This window comes from Aegilops tauschii, chromosome 3 (assembly GCF_002575655.3).
Source record: "Aegilops tauschii subsp. strangulata cultivar AL8/78 chromosome 3, Aet v6.0, whole genome shotgun sequence".
NCBI classification, from domain to species: domain Eukaryota; kingdom Viridiplantae; phylum Streptophyta; class Magnoliopsida; order Poales; family Poaceae; genus Aegilops; species Aegilops tauschii.
Genome location: NC_053037.3, coordinates 47,209,625 through 47,224,487, shown reverse-complemented (window position 1 = coordinate 47,224,487; position 14,863 = coordinate 47,209,625). Strand labels below are relative to the sequence as shown.

At 44.0% G+C, this 14,863-nt stretch overlaps 1 protein-coding gene across 1 annotated transcript; it reads right to left on the bottom strand.

Annotated features, from left to right (window-relative positions):
- Window positions 1-460: 460 nt before the first annotated feature.
- Window positions 461-8,713, bottom strand: LOC109756735 (aspartate--tRNA ligase, chloroplastic/mitochondrial). Its single transcript, XM_020315569.4, has 15 exons — window positions 8,251-8,713; window positions 7,639-7,779; window positions 7,084-7,193; window positions 6,081-6,192; window positions 5,526-5,597; window positions 4,793-4,884; window positions 4,379-4,499; window positions 3,964-4,086; window positions 3,454-3,649; window positions 3,180-3,367; window positions 2,989-3,060; window positions 2,283-2,381; window positions 1,651-1,731; window positions 1,296-1,353; window positions 461-904 (listed from the first exon to the last, which is right to left on the bottom strand). Exons 1-15 carry the CDS (start codon window positions 8,638-8,640, stop codon window positions 735-737), a joined length of 2,025 nt encoding a protein of 674 aa, XP_020171158.1. The 5' UTR covers window positions 8,641-8,713; the 3' UTR covers window positions 461-734.
- Between the last annotated feature and the right edge of the window lie 6,150 nt (window positions 8,714-14,863).

The following is a 14,863-nucleotide window of genomic DNA, read 5'->3' as shown; positions in this document are numbered from 1 at the left end:
GCGTGGAAAAACACAGTGAAGAGAGATGCCGATTCCACACACCCAAAAAAAAGGATGCCGATGTATATGTACCGAGGAAGGTGACGGATTGGGTGAGCGCGTGCCGGATCTTCATAGCTCTCCTCGAGTGGACGATGGGGGTTAAACACAAGTGGTTTTACGACCGAGTCTAGTTTTCCAGCGAACGTGTGATCTCGCTTGCAGCTAGCACCTTAACGTGCGTGTATATATAGATAGGAGGGAGGATACAAGAAGCTGTAGGTAGTTATAGACGTACTACTAGACACGAATCGGTGACGGGCTCGATGGATCACCACACGTACGGGATTCGGTTTCCGGGTCCGACTCCAGCCATGCAATGGACTGCTATCTGCGAGACTGTTTCCCAAGCACGATGCAAGAAAAAGCGCTCGACCAGCTACAGGAATTTAACTCCCTGCAACGAACAAAGCTACAGAGATTCAACCTGGTACACACAAATACTTCCAATGCCGTGTTACAAAGCCGCCTGGTTCATTCAAGTCAATAATAATACGGTTACATGTTGGCAGCCACAACTTTGAACAAAATACCCCGCATCACATCGATGCTGGCAGATTTGGCGACATCTAAATGCCGACGTCAAAATTTTCTCCTCTACAGTGCAAAAAGAGAATGTGCAGGGACAGTTTGAGCCCCATGTGTACAATGTATCTGTTCCTAAATAATGCACCCCTTAGCCATGAACAGTATCCTCACGAAGTACGCAGGCCCAGATCCTTCAATTGCTGAGGGTCCACAGGGGACGGTGCTTTGGTGAGCGAACATTGAGCAGTCGTGGTCTTTGGGAAAGCTATCACATCCCGGATTGAACTTTCGCGAGCCAAAAGCATCACCAAACGATCCAACCCATAGGCAATGCCTCCTGCATTAAGGTGACAACAAATGTGACATTTCTGTTTGATATTCTAGTTCTAGTTCTGGTAACTAAAAGCATTTTTTTTTAATAAAAATAATACGCAGCAAATGTGTGAGTGACAGCCTTTATTCAAAGGCTAACATCTGTGTGATATCCTAGTTCTAGTGCTAGTAAGTAAAAGAAAAGGAAATTTATCAAGATTATTCAAATACTTAGAATCAAGAAATTGTCTAATGCTACGGATACAACAAAAGAACAAGATTGCGTCACTTATAGAGAAAAGGAGTAAGATTGCTTTAGAAGGCTGCCCTTGTTTCAGAAATAGCAGTGTAATGAAACATGCAATCTTACACTAAAGAACATGATACATTGAAATCCATGTGTTGAAATATCATACCATGCGGAGGAGCACCCATGTCGAAACACTCCAAAAGGTAGCCAAATTTTTCCTCCGCCTGCATTGGAAATTCAAATCTTAAGTACACAGCCAAAAGAGAGCAGCGCTGGATATAGAAATACTCTCCAAACTAACAATCATGAACAAGTAAAAGGCTCAGCTACTGAATGGTTATGGACTCAGTTGGTGCAGTATTGAATTAGCTGTTGAGAGCAGCCTAAAACAAAATACTTTTTACTTGAAAATCTGATTGACTAGTTTACGCAACAAACTGAAGACTGGAAGAAACATGATCGACAACATAAAGGGAGTAAATTAATATCATGAAGACCAAGTCAAAAAGATATAGTCAAACCTGTTCAGGTGAGATACCGATGATCTCAAAAATCCTTTGTTGCACATCACTTTTGTAGATCCTCAAACTGCCTCCTCCAATCTATGAACAAATGGACAAAACATCAGATGTACTGTATGATTTCATTTGCAGTAAGCCAGTAACACATGCACATGTGATCATTTGCCCACCTTGCTCAATTGGTCATTTACAATAGAAAAGGGCACTAACTCCGAAAGCGTATTTACTATTTAGCATCTGAAACTTGAAACACACACTAATACAAATGTAACACAAGAAAACACAGGCAGTGCCTGTACAGGGGGATACAATATCATCTTAATGTGCATAAAACTACTCCCTCTGTTCCATACTTGTTGTGGTTTTAGTTAAAATTTGAATTAAAACCATGACAAGAATTATGGAACGGAGGGAGTACTAAATTATGTTGACTGATGCATATCAGTACGTTTCATGTCTTGTTTGTCTGCTGGAGGCATGTATGACTATTTATCAAAGATAATACATGCAAAATCTAGGTACATGAACTTCACATTGTAGTGCATAACTGCAGATTCAAACAGATTGAAACATTAAAATGACAAACTAAACTAAAACTTGTCTACACACTTGAAAAGAGAAACAAGGAGTACCTCCACCCCATTGTAAATCATATCATAAGCCAAGGCACGAGCTGATGGTAGGTCATTCATATCTTCAGGATTTGGTGCGGTGAAAGGATGGTGTAGAGCCTGTGTTTGAAAGGGAGAAGAACAGGGTACTGAGAAAACAGAAAATAAGATACAGCTTTTTTCTTTCAGCTAGATGTGAACACCCAGTTCAACCAGGCTCTTCTGTTCGTAATTTTTCACAAAAACACACAACTTTCCATACTGTTCAGTAGAATATTTGGGCATATGCTATAATATAAACCATGAATCCATGGTACGTATGTACCAATGCCCATCCAAATGGCATTAGCATGTAAAGAAAACTGTATAACTGATGTTCCCCTTCACATATCTCTTTGTAAACATGTGTCGTACCAGATCATATCTGGATGTCATCAACAAAGTTCTAAGATTCGTCCAATATTGGTGGGTATTCTTGTGATACAACATAGTACTATGTATCCTACTATACCAAGGTTCATCGTTTGTTCGTAGTGTATTATCAGCAACTAAACAGCAATCAACATTCAGCAAATAACTGCAGTCTCTTAAAAAACAGTAAAATGCTAGTTCTCTAATGTGATACACACACAGGCTTAAGGAATACTGGAATACCCATTTCGGTTTTGTAGAAGTAAAGAAGAATACAAACCAATTATAATTTGTTAGTACAAACTAAAAGACTGACCTCATACCGCTGCTCATCACTATTCCATTCAAACATTGGGAAATCTGTCACCCAAAGAATTGAGTGTGCTGACTACAGAAAGAAATAGAAACTTTTTAAGGGCAGAAACAGAACTATTCTTGGTGTCTCATCAATATGCCAAGAATATGTTGACAATACAAGGACGGAAGTTCTTGGTATGAGAGACTCACTGTATCTATCACTTCCAGCTTATGAGCAATAAACAATCTTAACCTGCCAAGAACTTGATTAGCTGTTGATTGCTCGCCCAAGGCAAACAGGATAAGATCACCTGCTTTTGCATCTAAGATTTCCAACATGTGTTCTTTCTTTTCGGGTTTCAGACTTGACACCAGCGGACCAACTCCTTCAAGCTCCCCTGTGGTACCACAAATAAATAACATATCATTTGCTGCCAGGCCTTGTAGTTTTGTCTAACATAACAAGGACATATTTTTCTTTTACCATTGTCCATAACTTTGAGGAAAGGCAGGCCCTTTGCTCCAGCTTTGGAAGCTTCAGCATAAACAGTTCCCTTCTTTAGGTCAGTGTTTGAAAAAACTTTGGCACCACCAGGCACACACAATGCCTTTATTACACCACCATTTTCTAATGTATCTGCAAAAACCTTGAAGCTACTGCCCAAAAATACATCACTAGCCTGCATTTGACAGAACAACAATGAAGGGAGAAAATATGCAAGTAATAAACAAAGAAAAGAGTTTACAAAGTATGTTTCCCATGTAAGCTGCAAGGTAAAAGCAGCATCTAAATCTACAGACCTACAATATCATACTACTAACGGTATAACATGTGAATTAGAGTAGATGGCTTCCGCTTTTTATATGCAAAAAATGGGGCAAGGAGTAGCCCCTCATCCAAAACGAAGTTGTCCAAATTTGTGATGGTAATTAACTAAATAAATAGTTACCAAAATTACCAAGGCCATTCTGCAAAGATATTAAAAGTCCTCACATCTTTTAGCTCCCAGTCGAACCGAAGGTCAGGCCTGTCTGTCCCATAACGGTTCATCGCCTCCGTATAGGTGAGCCTTGGAAAACACTTAGGCAGCTTGATATCTCCTACCTCTTGAAATATCTGTGATATGAATGTTCCATAGCTCAATCAACCATGAATAGCAATAATAGATCAAGAAAAAAGGGAAAGTTTTCTGAATAATGAACTAAGAGACTACTACTGATGGTTTAATATTCGGCAGCTAAACTACAAAATGAGCACACAGTTGCTGTGCCCGTGACCTCTTTAGAATTATAAAATGCACTGATTGTGTTACCTTCTAACTAGGTATTTCACTAACAGACAAGGATGACAATAGATGTCTGACAGAAAAAAGAGAAAGAAAACATAAAGCTGGTCAAAACCAACATACATGTATCATCAATTCTTCATTCAAGTTCAACATATCCTCCATTGATGTAAAGGCAATCTCCATGTCAAGTTGTGTAAATTCTGGTTGCCTGTCTGCACGCAGATCTTCATCCCGGAAGCATCTGCAATAAAGCAGCTCAGTGAACAAGGACAATTGTGCCAGGCAGCTTTCCAGAGACGTAGTTAATTGATTCAATACTAGTATAGTACTATATGCCAACTGGACATGAGTACATTACATGACACATATGCTTGTGCTCTGATTGATTTGTATTTATAATTAATTCAGTTAAGGTTACAAAAACGAAGATGAAAAATAGTTGGCATAAAAAATAGTTGCACCAATAATATACTCCATGCATTAACACAACTATATCTATGAAATAATACCCAGGCCTTCAAATGTGCTACCTACCTTGCAATCTGAAAATATTTTTCGAAGCCAGAGGCCATCAACATTTGCTTGAACAGCTGAGGGCTTTGAGGAAGAGCAAAGCATGTTCCTGGCTTCAGAAATCATATTTGGAGGAAATCAGAGGAACAGAACTTGGCAAAGTGATGAACCTTCATTGCGTAGTTATTACTTATGAAGTTTTTTTTGACAAATATTACTTGTTAAATTACTATACCTACCACTAACGCACTAACAAGCAATGGCAACATAATTCTAATGCATAATAAGTCTGCACCTCCGCAACATCATTGTTATACTCAAATGGAACAGAAGTGCGTTAAGTATATAAGAACAAAACTATAGAGGATTGTATGTCCGGGTCTAGGCAAAATAAAATAGGAACAAGTTTAGTCCTCCAAAATAGTTCGTAAGTGTACTTCTATTGCAACTTCTAAAAGCCAAGTAGCCAACTCAACTTCAAAGTAATTTTCTAGATCAGAAAAATGAGCCATCAACCCAAAAGAAAAACACAGCAAATTAATCACATTTATCTCCTGGAAGGTGATTGCGCATAATAGCGAGTAGAGATTGATATTGGCGTTACTTTTACAATAAAGCAGACAAATATGGCATTAGGCATCAGATCTTTGAAAATTACAAACAGTACGAGAACAAAGCAAACAGAATGGTGTGGGATTCAACAGAGGAAACAACCATGTTATAATTGTGTCTGCGAAGTACAGAGGTTATTCACCTGAACTCTTGAAGGTACAAGATAGTCCCGAGCACCTTCTGGTGTAGACTTGGATAAAATTGGAGTCTCAATCTACCTTGGAACATGTAGTAACTTTAGATAAAATATTTAAAAAAATGATGCCAAGAGATGCATACATTCTAGATATTGCAAGGGAAGATACACTAATGATTGCACTGCACTCAGTTTAGTGAATCGTTGCATCTATTTTGACCAATCCACATAATTTACATCAATAAATGTGCATTATATACTACTGCTACTGGTGACAACACATTGGTCATATTTATGTCCCCTTTATACAACCAGTAATGAAAATGGCCGATGCATAAAAATTGATGCTGTTAGACAAGTGGGTGGAGAATTAGCAACCCCAAGGGACAAGTTGACCTCTTGGCCCAGCGGCTTATGTAGCGGTCGGCCAATTAAGCACCTATCTTGATCTTTATGTTGCAGTTTTAAGAACAGGGCCACCATATTGAAAATGACAGGCATATATAAGTAAATAGGGCATGCTGCAGCCAAACAACAGCACAAAATGTACAGTTAGCATACCTCAACAAAATCATGCCTATCCTCCAAATAACGACGAATGTGTTTAATAACTTTATGACGTAATCTCAAGTTTGACTGCATTTGTGGTCGACGCAAGTCCAGCACCCTAAATCTGTAATATTGAAGATGGGACATTCATACAAAAAGGGCACTCATTGTTTAAAATGGTGGAAATTGAACACAACATTTAAATAAATTCAAGCATAACGGACAGCGGTAAATTGGTACCCTAAAGCTGAACAGAGGAAGAAGTGATAATAAGGAAATGAAATTTAGGGGAATATAGGAGCGGTCATATCTTTGACAAGAATATTTCTATCTAGAGTGAAGTTGTGGGCTGACACTCGGTCATTACAGCCAATGAAATTTTTTACAGTGAAATACAAAATTTTACCATAAGTCATCGTACCAAAATTTTACAGTGACTTGACAGACTGCGGTATGATATTCAAATAGACTACTACAAGTTAGCATGATCGATATGATGATGAAAATGTCTCAACTAAACTAAATCTGCAAACCTCCATCATGATACCAATGAATACTAAAATATTAAAAATCGCTCTAACGAGAAGATACCATAAAAGTAAGTATTGAGAAATCATAGCAATATAAATCGTTAAGTAATTGTTGCTAACCGAACTGAATATGATTATACACCCACAGAAATTCCGATAATCACAAAGTGAGTGATGAATTGTGATGCCTTTGCGGAAGAGTTAATACCTAATCAAAGTATATGCTCCCAAGTCCCAATAGTCAGCGGCAAAAGAAGTGGTTCACAATGCCTAAGTTTCTTATGCATCATCTTGGTGTCTAAAATAATATGTGCAACTTCAGATGTACAACCTAATCACATTCTGCTCAAATGTGTTAAGCACTTGCTAGCCAATAGTCAATCAGCAGCTGGATATTTTGGGGGGTCCAACAAAACTTTCTTCCAAGTCTTTGACAATATGCCAACAAGAAAATATGCAGGGAACACAGATTCTGCTTCTCTTACCTCAATCTGACTTCTTCCGGAAATTTTTCTTTCACTGTATCAGCAGTAGTGATTGGAAAAGGTAGGGAACGAGTTACGGAGTTGAGCACTGATACACAATCTGCAGCAACCTTCAAGGTGCGAACATGGTATCATTGTTACAAAAAGATGTTGCAATTTGGAGGAACACGAAACAAAGATAGGAAATCTCATGACAGTTTAAGGAAACAATTATTCGAACAGTAAAATATGAACTATGTCGTATATGGTTTCTCTCCTTTTTGCTAATCTGTAATGCATTCTGCATGTTCCAGAAATGGGATGATGGCCTGATCCCATTTCCATTACAATCAACTGAAGTAACAGTGTCTTGCAGTTCTACAACTTGGAATAGAAAGATAAGAGAGTAACAACACAGGCAGGTCTTGGAGAAAACCTACATCCTACTGTTGATCTGTAGCAGTAGGTAGTAACATTTCTGTGCTAGATAGTGTAAATTTCCAATTCTGACCACATTAACTAGCTCTTTCATCCCCAAAAAACATTAAATAAATTACTATAGAGGCTAGTCAGTACCTCTATAGCCCCAGTGCTCATATCTGCGTTGATAGATTCTGTTGGGCGCAGGCGCACCACCCCCTCAACAGAAACCACTGATTCCACTCTCAGCTTGTTCACAACAGCGTAAACTTCAGGGTATTCTGGCAGAGTCGTCACCTGCCGAAAGAGTAGAACAAACACTGGCTTGAGATCACCAAACAGTTTGAACAATAATGACCATAAACATCGATAAATATGACAGACAATCTTGAAATAATTATCACTCTAAAAGCCTCTGCGAAGTTTTTTTTCCGATAAAAAGGGAATATTAGTTGCGTCAGTATAGAGTACTGCCTCCACATTGACCTTTGCTGACCGCAAACACTAGCCAAAATCACTCTACAATGCAGTATCTGGTTTCCACGTCAACACAACAGACCATTCCAGGTGGCACAAATTATGTGGCGAAAGCTTTGGCAAAAAATGCGATATCATCGGCGGTCAAACGCATAGATAGAGGTTGTCTCTGCCGCAGCAGCAAACTACATTACATGTTCACAGCTAAGAGATGATGAATTGATGCCTATGTTTGCACTTCGCATCAACAATAACAACCAAACCAACGGCATTGAGACGAAAACGGGTCACCTGGACCATGCCGGATGAGTCGCGGAGGGTGAGGAAGGTGAGGCCGGCGTGGGAGCGGCGTAGGGCGACCCAGCCGCAGAGCCGGACCCGGCGCCCCGCGTCGCCCGCCCCGAGCTCGCCGCAGAGCGCGTCCCGCTGGGGCCACTGCAGAGGCTGCATCCTCTCCAGCCTCGCGTCGGCCGCGGGGAGCGCCGCCGCCTCCTCCGGCGGGGTCGCCGCATCGGTGGCGGCCGCTAGGGTTCGGGGCGTGGGCGTGGAGCGTGAGGGGGCCGAGGCGGGGCCGGAGAGCAGGAGGAGGCGGCGGAGGTGCGAGGCGGGAGGCCTGCGGTTGAGTGGCCTCAGGCGGGAGAGGAGGGAGAGCGGCGAGGCGCGGAGGAGGGAGGACGCCATTGGAGGCGACCTGGGAAGGGAGCGGAGGAAGAGGAGCGAGAGAGGGTTTGGGATTAGGGACGACGATGGGTTTCTGAACCATTGATTGATGGCCCTTATCCTCCGGCGCGAATCTTACAGCACGGCCTCACACCTTCGAACTGTGCAGCGAAATACGCCAGAATTCAAAGCTTTCGAACGGTTTGAATACATGCTTTCCGAACTTAGAAAGAAATTTTAGGCCCTATTAGGCACACAGAAATGTAAAACATAACAATTTAAAAAACACTCCGGACATAGGTCGCGCTCTCACAACAGAAGGTGATTGAACCTATTTAAAAAATACCGTTGTGTCATTTTGTCGAGTGTAGAGCGACCTTCGCTATAAGGCCGTTGTACGCACCCCACCTACTAATATCTACCATGCCACCAAGGATATCCCTAGCCAAAAGTTGATTTTTCAATATCAACATTGGTGACGACGGTGGGGAATCCTCACCTTGTGAAAAGTCATCGACCCTTGCAGCTAGATGACTCCGCCTAAAGCAAGTTCCGACCAAAGTCGAAGGTGAGAAAAGGTGAAGGACTCCTCGAAGGCGCCTTAGACTCGCCTTCATCAAGCTCGGAGTCAAGCAATCCTCGATGTCACTCCGCTTAGGAGTCGCGTGGAGCCTCGACGTCGCTACTCCGCACATCGTCACCAAGCTTGGAGTCATCGTGGATCCTCGACGTCGCGACCCCGCCATCTTCACCAAGCTCGAGTCAAGCAGATCCTCGACGTAGCTCCACTCAGGAGTCGCGTGGATCCGCGACGATGCAACCCCACACGTCTTCGCCAAGCTTGGAGTGGCTTGGAACCACAAACGCCTTCGTGACTCCGTCAACTCGATGTTGCTGAAAAATTTGTCATCCTTACCATGGCCAAGCCATGCAAAAAAAGAGTTACAACGCCGCCGCACCTCCGCCAACTTGACGAAGCTTGTGAGCCAAGCTCACCAAAAGAAAGGGGCCCCAAGATGCAAGATGCAAGTCAGCCAAGGGCCCCAAGACGCTAGAGGCAATCCGTCGGCAGGGGCAGAAGCTCTGCATGCACCGCTCGTCGCGGTGGATCCTGGCCTTCTTGCGGCAACCCTCTGGGTCATCCAAGACTTGGTGGCCCAACGTCAAAATTCCCACCACACAAGCTCAAGCACCGATAACTAGCCTAGTCGAGGCCCACTCGACAACGTGAATTTTCGACTAGCTCCGAGCAGATCGCACGACATCCAGGGAGCCCGGCTCGGCACTCCCACCTCTTATGGGAGGCCCAGGCCTGATTAAAGCTCGCAATGAAGAAAGCAGCTCACAAGAAGCACGAGATGAGCCTGGGAGACACACCTTAGGGGGTCGCACTCTCTTCGCACACCTTAGAGGATCACTCACCCCTTTAGGGGGGCATAGTAGACATGGAGACTCCCCACGAAGAAAACACCGCACGTGCTTTCTGAAGGAAATATGCCCTAGAGGCAATAATAAAGTTGTTATTTATATTGCCTTATATCATGATAAATGTTATTATTCATGCTAGAATTGTATTAACCGGAAACTTAGTACATGTGTGAATACATAGATAAACAGAGTGTCACTAGTATGCCTCTACTTGACTAGCTCGTTGAATCAAAGATGATTAAGTTTCCTAGCCATAGACATGAGTTGTCATTTGATTAACAGGATCACATCATTAGAGAATGATGTGATTGACTTGACCCATTTTGTTAGCTTAGCACTTGATCGTTTAGTATGTTGTTATTGCTTTCTTCATGACTTATACATGTTCCTATGACTATGAGATTATGCAACTCCCGAATACCGGAGGAACACTTTGTGTGCTACCAAACGTCACAACGTAACTGGGTGATTATAAAGGTGCTCTACAGGTGTCTCCGATGGTGTTTGTTGAGTTGGCATAAATCAAGATTAGGATTTGTCACTCCGATTGTCGGAGAGGTATCTCTGGGCCCTCTCGGTAATGCACATCACTATAAGCCTTGCAAGCAATGTGACTAATGAGTTAGTTGCGGGATGATGCATTATGGAACGAGTAAAGAGACTTGCCGGTAGCGAGATTGAACTAGGTATGGTGATACCGACGATCGAATCTCGGACAAGTAACATACCGATGACAAAGGGAACAACGTATGTTGTTATGCGGTTTGACCGATAAAGATCTTCGTAGAATATGTAGGAGCCAATATGAGCATCCAGGTTCCGTTATTGGTTATTGACCGGAGACGTGTCTCAGTCATGTCTACATAGTTCTCGAACCCATAGGGTCCGCACGCTTGACGTTCGGTGACGGTTTGTATTATGAGTTTATGTGATTTGATGACCGAATGTTGTTCGGAGTCCCGAATGAGATCAATGACATGACGAGGAGTCTCGAAATGATCGAGCCGTAAGGATCGATATACTGGAAGGCTATATTCGGACATCGGAAAGGTTCCGAGTGATTCGGGTATTTTTCGGAGTACCGGAGAGTTATGGGAATTCGTATTGGGCCTTAATGGGCCATACGGGAAAGGAGAGAAAGGCCTCAAGGGTGGCCGCGCCCCTTCCCCATGGACTAGTCCGAATTGGACTAGGGAAAGGGGGCGCCCCCTTCTTTCCTTCTCCTTCTCCCTTCCCCTTTTCATATTCCATGTGGGGGGTGGAATCCTACTAGGACTAGGGAGTCCTAGAAGGACTCCACTTTGGGCGCGCCCTATGAGGGCCGGCCTCCTCCTCCCTCCATCGTTTATATACGTGGCTAGGAGGCACCCCATAGACACACAAGTTGATCATTGATCTCTTAGCCGTGTGCGGTGCCCCCTCCACCATAATCCACCTCGGTCATATCGTCGTAGTGCTTAGCCGAAGCCCTGCGCCGGTAGCTTCATCATCACAGTCATCACGCCGTCGTGCTGACGAAGCTCTCTCTCGACACTCTGCTGGATCGTGAGTTCGTGGGACGTCACCGAGCCGAACGTGTGCAGATCGCGGAGATGTCGTACCTTCGGTGCTAGGATCGGTCGATCGTGAAGACGTACGACTACATCAACCGCGTTGTCATAACGCTTCCGCTTACGGTCTATGAGGGTACGTAGACAACACTCTCCCCTCTCGTTGCTATGCATGACCATGATCTTGCGTGTGCGTAGGATTTTTTTTTGAAATTACTGCGTTCCCCAACAATGGTATCAGAGCCAGGTTTATGCGTAGATGTTATATGCACGAGTAGAACACAAGTGAGTTGTGGGAGATAATAGTCATACTGCTTACCAGCATGTCATACTTTGATTGGGCGGTATTGTTGGATGAAGCGGCCCGGACCGACATTACGCGTACGCTTATGCGAGACTGGTTCTACCGACGTGCTTCGCACACAGGTGGCTGGCGGGTGTCAGTTTCTCCAACTTTAGTTGAATCAAGTGTGACTATGCCCTGTCCTTGTTGAAGGTTAAAACAACACATACTTGACGAAAAATCGTTGTGGTTTTGATGCGTAGGTAAGAACGGTTCTTGCTCAGCCCGTAGCAGCCACGTAAAACTTGCAACAACAAAGTAGAGGACGTCTAACTTGTTTTTGCCGGGGATGTTGTGATGTGATATGGTCAAGGCATGATGCTAAATTTTATTGTATGAGATGATCATGTTTTGTAACGGAGTTATCGGCAACTGGCAGGAGCCATATGGTTGTCGCTTTATTGTATGAAATGCAATCGCCATGTAAGTGCTTTACTTTATCACTAAGCGGCAGCGATAGTCGTAGAAGCAATAGTTGGCGAGACGACAACGATGCTTCGATGGAGATCAAGATGTCAAGCCGGTGACGATGGTGATCATGACGGTGCTTTGGAGATGGAGATCAAAGGCACAAGATGATGATGACCATATCATATCACTTATATTGATTGCATGTGATGTTTATCTTTTTTATGCATCTTATTTTGCTTAGTACGGCGGTAGCATTATAAGATGATCTCTCACTAAATTTCAAGGTATAAGTGTTCTCCCTGAGTATGCACCGTTGCGACAGTTCTTCGTGCCGAGACACCACGTGATGATCAGGTGTGATAAGTGTTGGAAATATGCCCTAGAGGCAATGATAAAATGGTTATTATTATATTTCCTTGTTCATGATAATTGTCTATTGTTCATGCTATAATTGTGTTATCCGGAAATCGTAATACATGTGTGAATACATAGACCATACCATGTCCCTAGTGAGCCTCTAGTTTACTAGCTCGTTGATCAATAGATGGTTACGGTTTCCTAACCATGGACATTGGATGTCGTTGATAACGGGATCACATCATTAGGAGAATGATGTGATGGACAAGACCCAATCCTAAGCATAGCACGAGATCGTGTAGTTCGTCTGCTAAAGCTTTTCTAATGTCAAGTATCATTTCCTTAGACCATGAGATTGTGCAACTCCCGGATACCGTAGGAATGCTTTGGGTGTACCAAACGTCACAACGTAACTGGGTGGCTATAAAGGTACACTATAGGTATCTCCGAAAGTATCTGTTGGGTTGGCACGAATCGAGACTGGGATTTGTCACTCCGTATGACGGAGAGGTATCTCTGGGCCCACTCGGCAATGCATCATCATAATGAGCTCAATGTGACTAAGCAGTTGGTCACGGGATCATGCATTACGGAACGAGTAAAGTGACTTGCCGGTAACGAGATTGAACGAGGTATTGGGATACCGACGATCGAATCTCGGGCAAGTAACATACCGATTGACAAAGGGAATTGTATACGGGATTGTTTGAATCCCCGACATTGTGGTTCATCCGATGAGATCATCGTGGAACATGTGGGAACCAACATGGGTATCAGATCCCGATGTTGGTTATTGGCCGGAGAGATGTCTCGGTCATGTCTGCATGATTCCCGAACCCGTAAGGTCTACACACTTAAGGTTCGGTGACGCTAGAGTTGTTATGGGAATTAGTATGCGGTTACCAAATGTTGTTCGGAGTCCCGGATGAGATCCCGGACGTCACGAGGAGTTCCAGAATGGTCCGGAGATAAAGATTTAAATATGGGAAGTCCTTATTCGGTCGCCGGAAGTGTTCGGGGGTTTATCGGTATTGTACCGGGACCACCGAAAGGGTTCCGGGTGTCCACCGAGAGGGTCCACCTGCCCCGGAGGGCCCTATGGGCTGAATATGGAGGGGAACCAGCCCCTAGGTGGGCTGGGCGCCAAAATCCCCTAGGGCCCATGCGCCTAGGGTTGGGGGGAAACCCTAAAGGGGGCGCCCCCCTTGGCTTGGGGGGCAAGCCTCCTCCCTTGGCCCCCCCTCTAGATCCATCTGGAGGGGGCCGGCACCCTCTCCCTTGCCCCTATAAATAGAGGGGAGGTGGGAGGGCTGCTGCACCCCTTCCCTGGCGCAGTCCTCTCCCTCCCCAACACCTCCGTAGTAGTAGTAGTGCTTGGCGAAGCCCTGCCGGAGAACTGCAAGCTGCACCACCACGTCGTCATGCTGCCGGAGCTCTTCCCCAACTTCTCCTTCCCCCTTGCTAGATCAAGAAGGAGGAGACGTCCCCGGGCTGTACGTGTGTTGAACACGGAGGCGCCGTTGTTCGGCGCTTAGATCGGAATCAACCGCGATCTGAATCGCTGCGAGTACGACTCCTTCATCCGCGTTCTTGTAACGCTTCCGCGCCGCGATCTTCAAGGGTATGAAGATGCACTCCCCTCTCACTCGTTGCTAGTCTCTCCATAGATTGATCTTGGTGATGCGTAGAAATTTTTTAATTTCTGCAACGATCCCCAACAGTGGCATCATGAGCTAGGTCTATGCGTAGTTTCTATGCACGAGTAGAACACAAGTTGTTGTGGGCGTCGATTTTGTCAATTTACTTGCCGTTACTAGTCTTATCTTGATTCGGCGGCATCATGGGATGAAGCGGCCCGGACCGACCTTACACGTACGCTTACGTGAGACAGGTTCCACCGACTGACATGCACTAGTTGCATAAGGTGGCTAGCGGGTGTTTGTCTCTCCCACTTTAGTCGGATCAGATTCGATGAGAAGGGTCCTTATGAAGGATAAATAGAAATTGGCATATCACGTTGTGGTTTTGGCGTAGGTAAGAAACGTTCTTGCTAGAAACGTATAGCAGCCACGTAAAACTTGCAACAACAATTAGAGGACGTCTAACTTGTTCTTGCAGCATATGCCGTGTGATGTGATATGGCCAAATGGATGTG